This window comes from Eubalaena glacialis, chromosome 14 (genome assembly GCF_028564815.1).
Source record: "Eubalaena glacialis isolate mEubGla1 chromosome 14, mEubGla1.1.hap2.+ XY, whole genome shotgun sequence".
In the NCBI taxonomy this organism is placed as follows: domain Eukaryota; kingdom Metazoa; phylum Chordata; class Mammalia; order Artiodactyla; family Balaenidae; genus Eubalaena; species Eubalaena glacialis.
Window position 1 is genome coordinate 6,541,921 of NC_083729.1, and position 12,784 is coordinate 6,554,704.

The following is a 12,784-nucleotide window of genomic DNA, read 5'->3' on the forward strand; positions in this document are numbered from 1 at the left end:
TGTGTTGTTCTAAGTACTTGAAAACAACAAATGGCATTTTCTTAATTACTCTAAGAATTTTTATTAACACAAGTTGCCTTTGCCTGTACAGTCCAGTTTACTGAGGTTTTGTCCTATGTGGGCTTTATCCCATCAGCATGACTCAGAGTGGGACGGTCTAATGTTCTGCCTCTTGGCAGGGAAGGTGCAATTATACTCAGCAGTGGGCTGGTAAATGTTTAACAACCTGCTCTGCAAAAAATGTCTGTGTACATACCTACGTAAGTTTATTTTCATTTAATCCTATAAAAGATGTATAGCACCCAATTTGTAAGTAATAACAAATTATACAATACTGTTTATTATAAATTCCATAGAGCTCATTGATTTTCACAGAACACTTCTGTTGATTTTTGCCCAACTCTTGTATTCCTAGCCAATCAGTGTTTGCAATTCAACCATGACTTGACAAAATAAGACTACAAATAAATGCTTGATTATTATCCACTTCGGCAGAGAAGTTCCTCATGTCATTGACAAATGAGTGTAGTTCCAACATGAATGCTGGTTAACATTTTTATGTTAATGAGTAAGACAAAAGTGAAGCCATGAAGATGCCTGCTGTAACTTCACTCATCTGTCAATGACATGAGTGCCCTCTTTGCTGAATCATATGACAGTTTGCAAATACTGGAAGAATACTACCTCCAATATTTTCACTACTCACAATGTAAAGGCTACAGACATGACACACTTTTAAGTTTAATCTCCATTTTTTTTTTTTTTCTTTTTTGGGCAAGGTGATGCCACTGAAAGGTGTAAATAAAGGGAGTGACAATTGTGCTCATTCCTCTCTGCAGAACCCCCTATTTCTTTGTTTGTTTGTTTTGTTTTTTCCCCTGTGCTGTACAGTATGTTCTGATTTAGAACCCCCTATTTCTGAGCTTTGAAATCTGCATTTTTAACATTTTCTTGATCCCTTTATTAAGCTTAGACAATCAACAAAACAATAAAAAAAGTCTTGATTTTTTACATTTGCCAGTTGCGCTGGTGTAAATACTCCCACTGTGGACGATTTCAAGCTGCCAGACGTAGAGTTAGGAAAAGATGTGTAGCAGCACACCATTATAGTGGTATTTCTGCCCTACAGACACAATCTACAGTTTGCAAAACTCTGGAAATTTAGCAGTCAGCTCTCTGGAGTGAGCGTGAGCTGCCTCCAGTGCAGTAGATTATACCTCGTTCATCTAGAACTCACTTTTGCAGTTCAGTGATCAGAATATCTCTGATAGAAAGAGCTTTGTTCAAACAAACAAACAAACAAACAAAATGAACAGACCTCAAGTATTGGTATCTTACTATGAAGTTAGCTATGAATAAATCAGTTTGTCATCTAAATCTACCAGCTTAACAAAATGACAACATTCTCGGAAATTAGCCCTTAATGTCACCTAAAACATTCTTATTCTTGGGCTTCCCTGATGGCGCAGTGGTTAAGAATCCGCCTGCCAATGCAGGGGACACGAGTTCGAGCCCTGGTCCGGGAAGAGCCCACATGCCACAGAGCAACTAAGCCTGTGCACCACAACTACTGAGCCTGCACTCTAGAGCCCGCAAGCTACAACTACTGAGCCCATGAGCCACAACTACTGAAGCCCGCATGCCTAGAGCCCGTGCTCCGCAACAAGAGAAGCCACGGCAATGAGAAGCCCGTGCACCGCAACGAAGAGTAGCCCCCGCTCGCCGCAACTAGAGAAAGCCCACGCGCAGCAACGAAGACCCAATGCAGCCAAAAATAAATAAATTAAAAATAAATAAATAAATTCAAAAAAAATAAATAAATAAAAAATAAAACATGCTTACTCTCAAGTGTCTAGGACCAATGATTAGATTTTCCCAGTAGGAATATGGCCCTTGTAGCAATTCCCTCTTGTGACCAAACGAACATAAAACGTGAATCATGGAATGATGAGATGCCTGCACAGGGAAGGAGTCTTCAAAATTAGCTAGTCCAACTGCTTTCATTTTACAAATGAGCTGAGTCCAGGGAGGTTAATTAACTTATTCAAAGTCACAGAGAAGCAAAGGTGACATCAAAACCAAAGTTTTCATTGGTAAAATACTTCCTGCATGCTAATTTTTTTCTCCTAGGGTACTAAGGTGAGAACACTGTGCTAAGTGTATTTAAACTTCTCTCACTTTGGGGATAAATTGGTCCCTTCAGCAACACTGTCTGAGGGTGAATCTTGTTAAGCATGGAAATGAAACTTCTGATTATGCTTACATGTTCACATCACTGGCGTGTTTCTTCTTGTTGTTTTTCTATTTAATTACACTGTTTACCATAGTTCTTTTAAGACACAGATCTCTCCATTCCAAGTGTAATCATTTACAAATTAATAGCAAGTGAACTGGATAAGTCTTGTGTTAAGCCAGCCAGCCCTCAAGCAAATTTCAGAGTTAAGAACATATTTTAAAACTTGATTTGAGAGTGAAAAATCTCAGGTTCTTGAGAACTACTGGGGGCAGAAAATTCCTTTGGAAAATGGGCTTTTGGCCAATCTCAATGGGCTGCTGAATATCCCATTTTTGAGAAGAGGATTTCTTTCCTCTTTCCTAGAAATGACAAGTCTGCAACACGATGTTTCTCTCTTTTTCTTTTTTAAAAATAATACAAGTCTACAACCTCTTATCTGAAACCCCTGAGGCCAGATGTGTATAGAATTCAGAATTTTTCAGATTCTAGAGAGTTAATACAGCACATACACTAGGTATTTTGAGTCACCCCCAGTGGGGTCTGGGGCAATACTCCATAAGCAAGCACATTTATAGTTTGCACTAAAACATAAATATTCATATGAAGTGGGATAAACAAGACTGTAAATAGTCACATGTCAATTCATTTCAGATCATTTTACCACCAAAATAGTTTTTTTTTTAACTTTAGATTTTTCAGAGCTATTTAGATTTTAAAGTCCTAGGTAAGGGGGTATAGACCTATAATGGTTTTCCCATCATGTTCTTCTTTTCTTCATGAATCCAAAAAAAAAATAAAAAGTGTGTGTTTATAATGTTTTCTTGATCCACATTCAACTTTCATTTTATTATTATTTGTTGGAAACTACTCATTCTCATTATATTAATCTCAGAGACCCATTAGCTACGTTTTATTCTGATCTTGCTTTAATTCTAGGCTTTTGTGCTACGCAAGGTTTTTTGAGATTCTCAGTGATGGTTGGAGGAATAAATTGCTTTGGTGTTCTATCACAGACGTTCTTTTTGCAGTGGACTTGGTGATGACTTGCTTTCCACTAACCTTTGCATCTACTTGTATAACGCAATGCAGCTTTGCAATTTTATTTTTGTGGCTACTAAAGGTTTCTGTAAAAATACTATTAAACTACAAACAAAAAAAAAAGACAGTAACTGCACATAAAGAGAATAAAGAAGAACACGAAGCTTAACTTGGTCCTTGTAGAAGAAGAAGTCTGGATCAGTCTGGTTAATGCTGTACTAGATGTCAAGGAAAAACACTACTTTCTCTTCTTAAATCCTTAAATCCATAGCCTGATAGATACTAGTCCTCTAAAAATCAAGACTTGAAAACTTACCCAAGATAAGAAGAACAACAAAACTGTAGCTAGAAAACTACCTAGGAGGGAACAGAATCTGCCTGGTGTAGGAAAGGGTGCATTAATATAAGTATTATCTATAGGACTTGAATTGTAGAAAGTTGCAAATAGAGGAAACCACCAAAGACACCGAAAGGGTGAAAAAACATAAAGGGAAGATAGAAGCAGAGATGCTACAGTTTTAACAATGGTAACTTATTGCCTAGTGCAGTTATAAAAGCGATCCACTAATACAGTTATTTCAGAAAGCGAAATTTCATATGCAATGTTACTAAAATACCAAAGGCCATACATAATGTCTGACCCATGCTGCCACCTCATATAGCAAATTCTTACAAGGGAGCTTAAAAAAGATTGACTGGTCCACTGTCCTTCAGTGTCAGGAGACTGCTTTGTCTCACATGTTGAATTTCCAACGTCTCTCACACTTCCTCCTTTTCAGATGCACAAAAGGTTTTTGTAAAGTTTCTCTTGGTTTTATTGCTGGCAGCTACAGAAACCATGCCACATGCCTGGTGTAGAGTTATGGGGTGTGATTTTATTGGACCAGTGTCTTCAGAACTTCTGGATTTAAAAAAAAAATTTTATTAGAGTATAGTTGATTTACAATGTTGTGTTAGTTTCTGCTGTACAGCAAAGTGAATCAGTTATACATATACATATATCCAGTCTGTTTTAGAATATTTTCCCATAGGCCATAACAGAGTATTGAGAAGAGTTCCCTGTGCTCCACAGCAGGTCCTTGTTAGTTATCTATTTTCTATAGAGTAGTGTGTTTATGTTAACCCCAGTCTCCCAATTTATCCCTTCCCCCCTTCCCCCCTGGCAAGCTGGATTTTTAAAAATAATTATGAGAGTTTCCTTAAGAGCCGTTCAATGAAAATCTGTTTTAACTCAAACTCTTTACTGGACCAGTTATATATGAACTTTGCCCTCTCGTGTTGCACGTTCTCCTGGTTCTCTCACACACTCCCTGGGTCCCCTCCACTTCCTACAGGAGTACCATTTCAGCGTATTCTTATCTGCCCAGAGTGGATCCTGGCCTAGTACCCTGAAACTGTTTCCAACCAACCGAGAGCGACCGAGGATTTTAGGAAAAAAGCATAGGAAACACGGCTGGGACACTGACCAGGGGTCCTGTTAAGCCCTCGGAAGCGCTCCGACTTGGATATGAACCCCACTGGGCCACTCAGTTACTCTCGGGAAAATCGTTTGCCTTCCTTCTATGTAAAATACATCACCGTCTCTTTACTTGCCTCACGAGGTCGTGAGGATTGGATGGCACAAAAGCACTCACTCTATGGTCATTTCTTGTGGCTGTCACCGAATCCCAAGCTGCCGGGCGGGTGCTGCCGGGCGGGGCGCGGGAGGCATCTGCCAGGCGGCGCGCATGGTCCTGCAGGGGGCGAGCTCCTCACACCTTCTCCCGCGCCCGGACGGGCATTCCCGGCGGTTTATGGGGGACACCAAGAAGGGTTCCACGACCGGGGGTGGGGCGGGGACGAGACGGGGGGACGGTGGCTCGGCCCGGGAGGTGTAAGCGCACCCTGCGCGCGCGCTCGCGGACCCGGGGTGGGATGAGTGACGGGAAGCTCGGACGCGGCCCCGTCTGACCCGCCGGCCCGGCGGGGCGCACCCTGGAACCCCGGCGCGCGGCGGGGGCCCGAACGCCGAGACAATGCGGCGCGCGGCGACGGCGGCGGCGGGCGAGCGGTTCGGCGAGCCGGAGCGCGCGCCGCCTTCCTTCCTGCAGGCTCAGCTTCCCGGCGGCTGCGGCGGCGGCGAGCGCGCGGATTGGCGGCCCGGCCCTCCGCGCCGCCCCGCCCCGCGCCCGGCCGGCCACCGCCCCCGGCCCGGACCCGCCCCTCTCCGCGGGAGGCGCTCGGGGCCCGCGGCTGGGTGGCGGGTAGTTCCCGCCGGCTGTGCGCGTCCGCCTCGGGGCTCGCTCGGGAGGACAGGCGGCGGCGGAGCTCTCGGCGCGGCAGGCGGACGGGCCGGGCCCGAGCTGCGCGGGGCTGCGCGCGCGGCCCCTGCTCCCGCCGCCGGGCCCCGCGGGCGTCAGACCCGCGCCCTGCGGCGGCTCGTGCGGCGGCTCGTGCGGCTCCCGCGGCGGCGGCCCGCGCCGCGGCGATTCCCTTTGTCCGCCGGCCGGGCGAGCTGCGGGCGCGGCGAGGGCGGCAGCGTCGGCGTCGGCGTCCGAGCGGCCGGTCGGAGCCCTCGCGGCGGCTGAGGCGGCGGCTCCCCCGCGGCCGGCCGCCCGCGCTCTGAGGCGATGCCGGACCAGATCTCCGTGTCGGAATTCGTGGCCGAGACCCATGAGGACTACAAGGCGCCCACGGCCTCGAGCTTCACCACGCGCACGGCGCAGTGCCGGAACACGGTGGCGGCCATCGAGGAGGTGAGCGGCGCCGGCGGGCCTCGCCGGGCGGGCGGCTCCGGCCGCAGGTAGCGCCGCGCCCCGCTAGCCCGCCCCCGCCCCGGGCCCGGCTCCCGCATCCCGGGAAAAGTTTCTTTTCCTCGGGATCCGGACGCGGCTGGGCGAACCCTGCCCGAAACAAGCCCTTTGTTCCGTGGAGGTGGCTCGGAGGAGACGGCTGCCGGCTGCCTACCTTGGGCCTTTTTAAGACCCCCCCCCCTTCGCTCCTCATCCCCTTGCGGGGCCCCGGGCCGGGCGGTACCCCCCCCCCCGCCGTTCCCCCCCTCCCCGCGCCGCCAACTTTGGCCCGCGGCCCCCCAGCGTCCCCCTCTCAGCGCGTGGAGTGCCCCAGTCCCCAGCCTGCCCGGCGCGGTGCCCGTGTGCCCGGGACCCGCTCTGCACGACTCTTGGGTCGGTCCGGGGGACCCCGGCTGCCCAGGAAAGGGGTGCACACCTTAGCCAGGAAGGCCTGACCCGCGCCACGCCGCGCGGCGCCCGGGGAGGAGTGGGCGAGCCGGGCTTCCGATCCAAAGGCCTTTGCTGACCCCCGGGGACGTGTGTCTTACCTGCTCGCAGCCCTGGACGCCTCCCTTCCCCATCAGCCTGGAAAAGGCCTGCTTTTAGTCAAGGTGCAAAGTCATCGTCTAGTGCTAACTAGTAAGCCCTGCACATCCTGCGGAGAGAGCGCTTAGGACCGGCAAGCTTAGGTGACAGTCAGAGCCGCCTGGGACCGAAGGGCAGAGTTCGTGAGTCCAGGGCCACCGCCGCCTGGGGTTTGGGGCAGCTACTCACCTCTCTGCCCTCATTTTCCTTACCTATCGAACGAGACTAGCAATGCATCCTTTCCAGGTGGTTATGAGGGTCAGAGACACTGACCCTCATACACCATTAATTAATTGTAATACACCATTAATAATGTTTATGGAATGATTGCAGCCCAGGAGGTAGCTGAACTTGACACTGTCAAGTTCTTGGCTCATAATAGGGAACTGGTTTACCAGCCACACGTGTGCCAGTGTCGAATAGATGATTAAATTCCTCTTGGCCAGAAAGTCAATTTACGTTCTTAAAATGGGGTATGGTAGGTATTTTAGAAGGAGATGACTGGGCTAGAGTGAGTGAGGGGAGGTCACCAGAGAGCTTTAAATTAAGCGATGGCATTCAGGTTTTTGCCCACTTGAACAAAGCAGCTGCTGTTAGGAATTGCTCGGGGGGGGAAAAAAAATCCAGAATGTTTTCCCTTAATGGAAATTTTTTTCTTTGTAGACATAAACAGTCAATAATAGGCTAAATCAAAAGTAGCAGATTCAACATTCTGAGTGTTTTAAGTATAGTAGAGGGCTTTCTCCCCTCCTTCCTTCCTCCCACCCCCCCCCTTTTTATGCGTAGAGGAGAGCTGAATGTAAACCTTTTGTAGTGAGCTCTGTGATCCCACATCACTTAATTCTACCTGTATTAGCAAGGCTTCAAGATGATGCCTTCAAATGAGGCAGATGGGGATGAACATAGTAAGTTTTTTCAGAAGTGCTGGTTGAAAAGCAAGAAGAAAATTTTCACGGTGTTTTGAAAATACACCATTAACAATGTTTATGGAATGATTGCAGCCCAGGAGGTAGCTGAATATCTTTTAAGGGAAGGAAGCTTTGTACACAGTGCCTTAAAAAGAGCTTAATTGTGTTTAAAGTTCTGTTTCTTTTCCCTACTGAAGTTTGTCAGTTAAATATTATTAACACTGGCAGATGCTGGAAAGCTAGGCAAATAGGAGTTGCTATTAAAATTGGCATATCCTTTCCTGATTAATTTTAGTTTGCAGTGTGTAACTCCAAAGCTCTTTTTGTATGCTGTGCAGGAGATTACCCTAGAGCTCAGTTACTGAGCAGATTAAAGAGAGACTGGATTTGGCCATGTTACTAAACTGCAGGCTTGCTCCGTGTTGCCATCTAAGAACAAGAATTGGTTAAAGTCTCAAAAATGAAAAAAAATAAATCATTACAGGTCTGTCTCACTTTAAGCAAATTCAGTATACATACTAAGGTAATGGTACGTGTGAGCTTACATTTATGAGAGAACTAAATTTGAAACAGTTACTTAACCAGTGATGCCCTCATGTTTTGATTTTAAACAAGCATCTGCTCTTCATACTGAAATGAGACATGAGAGTGGGTATTGTGACAAATAAATTTAAATATAAATAAATTTAAAATGTGCAAGTCCTGTGTTTAAACAAATGTGTCATGGAATTAGTAAACTAATTTTAAACTGGTTAATGTTTGTGAACCTATTATTTCCATGATAGGTTATGTCTGCTAAAAGTCGTCCTACAACGGAAGTGTAAGTGTTTTTGATATGTACCCCTGTAGCTGGGCTATGGGTAGCTAATGGATCCCTACCCTGTACTATGAACCTCACATCTGTTGTATTTATTCCTCATCCCTGCTTTACACATAGGAAATCGAGGCTTAGAGAGGTTAATTTGCTCAAGGTTATAGAGCTAGTAAGTTGAAGAGCTGGAGTTTGAACTTGGTTTCTTGCTGTTTTCCGAAATGATGCTGCTTTCTGTTACTTTTAAAGATGCTGAATTCTCTAAATTACTCCTTTGTCAGATGGACCTGGGTTCAAGTTCAGACTCCACCACTGGCCATTTGTGTGAACTTGGATGAGATACTTAATGTTTTCTCATTTTCCTTGGCTTTAAAGTCTGGATCACAATACCTGTCTACTTCAGAGGGTTGTGAGGGTTTAATGAGATAATACACAGCACAATACCTGGTAGACAACCGGTTTACTAAATGCTAACTGCTTTAATGGATTACATGATAGTTAATCCATAGAACCTGATCAGGGTGTTTGGCCCCAAGGTGGGACTTACATGGGTGGGTTGGTGTGGCCTGGGGGAGAGTAAGGGAAAGGAATGGTTGAATGAGTAAGTGAATGGAAAACTACTATGTGTCTGTTCACTGTTGCTTATTTTTTAACCAGTTTGTTGTCTTGGCAGCAGGTCAGCATATAGCTGTGTTTTAAAATTTTCACTTGGTGATCACTTTCTCTTGGCGAAGTAATTGTTTTGCACAATTTTAGCAAAGTCTGGTGCTTCAACTGGAATCTGCCCTGTGTTTTTGGAAATAATGGAAAAAAATAAGTAGTTGTGGCTGAATCTGAAAACCCTCCTCTCCCCCCTTTTGGGGGTTTTTATTGCTGTCTCAGTTTCTTTGAGTCTCTGAGCTCTTTGAAATATTCTCAAAATAGGGAAAAATTGTATACATATGTGGGATATTCATAGTTAGACCCTCCTTTAGAGCATCATCCATTCTGTCTTGCTTATTTGGCTTTGTCAGATATGTAGTTTTAAAAATAAATTTGATGTTGACTCGTGAGTATTAAAATTTAATCTACTTCCTTCCGGGCCATAATTCTCCACTCTGTTGTCCTTGGTTGCCTTGGAAATCTCATTGCTGTCACAAGCACAGGGTTCTAACTGCAGGGGTAGAATGAGCATCTGGGCTGCACAGACTCCCAGGGGCCTTGCTGTCCTTGGGGCCAGAAGCCCCTCCCAGCAGTTATTAGTGGGAACCCAGCCTACGGCCTACATACTTTTTAGGCGAGAGTGTGATTCTGAATCTTAGCCCTTTGTGACTTGTTTGAAAAACAGCTCTTCCACATCCCAGACTAACAGATTTTAGATTTATTGTCAGAAGGACATCATCTGCTTGCCCAGTCCCTTCTTATTTTTGGAAATGAGCCTCTGTGGATCAGACAGGGCCACCTTGTTATGCTGTGTTCTGTAATCTGGATATAGGTGTCTGGAAATTTTCGAGTCATTCAAGGAGGGAATGATCTCTTCTTATGTGATCCCCATTCTCCCCCACCCCCCCATTCAATTTCTCTCTTTCTTGTGATTAACAGTAAAAGTACTAATGCTGTTCGTGGTGGGTTCCAGGCCCTGTCATTCATTCAGTATTTATTAAGTGCTGCTGTGTGCTAGGTGATGGGAATAGAATTCCCAAGAGGCATGCATTCTGTCTTTGAAGCAACCTGCAGCTTAGTGGGAGAGACAGATATCCTATAAACAAATCAATGCAATAAAACAGTGGTGAGGCCGTAACCACAAGACTGTCCAGAATCATGGATGCCTAGGGGGTGGGAGTGGTCAGGTGTGCCTGGGGCCATGGTTAGGAGGGCCTTGCATGATGATGTGCAATTGAGCCTTGAAGTCAAGGTATTCATCTGTGGCTTACCACATGCTTTAATTACTAAGGTGTCTCAATATAGTCTCTTGTATCTGCCTCCCAGCCTTAGGTAAATATTGATCCACTCCTGAGGCGGTGGCCATCTAGGCCTCTGGTTGGATTTTCATAGCCAATCCACTGAGGGCTGCTCAGGCCACGAATTTGGAATAATCCTTGATTCTTACCCTCCACATGTCCAGGCCCTGATGCCTTTCTTTGTGGAGCACATACATTCTAGACTTGCACTGTCCAATATGGTAGCCTAAAATTAACCATTCAGTTTCTCAGCTGCCCTAGCCACATTTCAAGTGCTAATAAAGCACATGTGCATTGGACAGTGTAGGTTTAGAACATTTTCCTCATTGCAGAAAGTTCTGTTGGACAATGCTTTTTAGCCGCTTGCAACTCAGAGAAGGGTCCACTGACCAGCTGCATTGGCATCACCTGGAAGCTTGTTAGAAACGCAGACTGTCAAATCCCACCTTAGACCCGTGGAATCAGAATCTACAGTTTAATAACATCTCCAGGTGCATTATATGCACATTAACATTTGAGAAGCACTGTTCTAACCCTGGCGGCACATTAGAATCACTTGCTGGGGGGCTTGTAGAATAGAGATGCCTGGCCCACTCCATGAAATTCGGACTTAATTAGTTGGGGTGGGGCCTGAAACATTGGCATTTTTTAAAGCCACTCCCTAAATGGGGTTGATAATCACTTCGGTAAAGTAATGTAATGTCAGGGAGTGATAAGTGCTCTGAAGAAAAGTTACACAGAATACAGGAATAGAATGTGACTCTGGAGAGCAGGAAACTGAAATCAGGAAAGGCCTCTCGGAAGAGGTGGCATTAGAGCAGAGCCCAGAAGGCAATGAGGAAGTAGCCAGGGGAGAGCAGCACGTGAAAAGGCCCTAAGATGTGCATGGCTCAGGCCCTGTTGGAGGAGAGACGTGGGCGTGGGAGAGGGTGAGGGACAGGCAGGGCCAAATCACAGGAGGCCTTGTGGGTCTTGGGAGGGAATTGGGTTTTGTTCTAACATGGTGGGAAGCCATTGGAGGGCTTGATCTGATTTACATTTTAAACCTTTCTCGGTGGTTGCTCCAGAGAGAATAGATGGGCAGCGCATGAGAGAAAAGAGGGGGACCGGTTGGGGCTGGTGGTCATCCAGGCAAGAACGTCGTGGCCTAGGTGGTAGCAGTGGGGGTGACGAGAGGTCCGATGGAGACCCTCTGTGTTGTCTGTGCTGGGGGGCGAGGGGGACAGAGCAGGGCTCCCATCCCAGCGAAGGCAGAGGCCAGGCTCGGTTCACTCAGGCACTTGAACGGGCCTCCTGGTGTCCCTGCAGCAAAGCTGACACTCTGGAGCTACTTAGTGTTGGTATCAAGGCCGGCTGTGTGCTGCTCAGCGTGACTGGCTGTAGAACTTGTGTTGGGACCAGTGCTGGATATTCATTTTGTTTTCTGCAGACGCTGATAAGGGAAGGGAGAGATTAAGCAGAGTTGTGTAGACAGGGCCGGTGCGGTATGTCTGCTTCTCTCCTCTGCTGTTTGTAGGCAGATGATAGCAGGTGACACTTTCTTAGCTGTGTCGGATGCCTGGGATACTGTCCCCATTCAGCTCCCTAAACACTCCTCTTTCCCACTACAAAGAGGTGGTGAATTCACCTAGTCCTACCATAATAGGAAACTGCCTTCTTTGCCTATACTTTCTGTGTCATGTGGCCTTCAAGTGGTTGCCAGGGCCCTTCCAGGTACTTTTGTACCATTATCGTTTCATCATGTGGATGATGTGGAATAAATGGACTGTCAACCAGAGCTGGAATGCTTGGGCTGTATTTTTTTTTTTTTTTTAAATAAATAAACTTATTTATTTATTTATTTTTGGCTGTGTTGGGTCTTTGTTTCTGAGCGAGGGCTTTCTCTAGTTGTGGCGAGCGGGGGCCACTCTTAATCGCGGTGCGCGGGCCTCTCACTGTCGCGGCCTCTCTTGTTGCGGAGCACAGGCTCCAGACGCGCAGGCTCAGTAGTTGTGGCTCACGGGCCTAGTTGCTCCGTGGCATGTGGGATCTTCCCAGACCAGGGCTCGAACCCGTGTCCCCTGCATTGGCAGGCAGATTCTCAACCACTGCGCCACCAGGGAAGCCCTTGGGGCTGTATTTTTATTTGTATTTGGTTGTGTTGGGTTTCTTGATTCGTAAATGTGTATGGGCATCTACCAGTATTTTGTTACCGCCGGGGGCCAGTGATGGAAAAGTGGGCGGGACTAGCTCCTTCCCCATAAAGCACTTATTTTCTCATCTTTTGTGTGCAGTTAGTGTTTATCCTTTTAGCCCTTTTTTTTTGTGCCATGGACCCCTCTGGTACTCTGGTGAAGATGGTGGACCTCTTTTCAGAAAGATGTTTTAATGCATTGAATAAAATATATAGGATCTCGAAGGGAACCAAGTATATTGAAATACAGTTAGAAAAATATTTGAAAAATCTGTGTCATACTAATATATGTTTCTTTACTAAAGCATTAAATATCAAGATT

At 46.5% G+C, this 12,784-nt stretch overlaps 1 protein-coding gene across 6 annotated transcripts in view; it reads left to right on the plus strand.

Moving 5' to 3' along the window:
- Window positions 1-5,795: 5,795 nt before the first annotated feature.
- Window positions 5,796-12,784, plus strand: part of ASAP2 (ArfGAP with SH3 domain, ankyrin repeat and PH domain 2) — a 159,059-nt gene continuing 152,070 nt past the window's right edge. For all 6 annotated transcript variants that reach the window (XM_061210425.1, XM_061210426.1, XM_061210427.1 and 3 more), the window contains exon 1: window positions 5,796-6,009. In XM_061210425.1, the coding sequence (XP_061066408.1) occupies window positions 5,884-6,009 (126 nt within the window). In that variant the 5' untranslated portion in view covers window positions 5,796-5,883. The remainder of the gene's footprint in view (window positions 6,010-12,784) is intronic.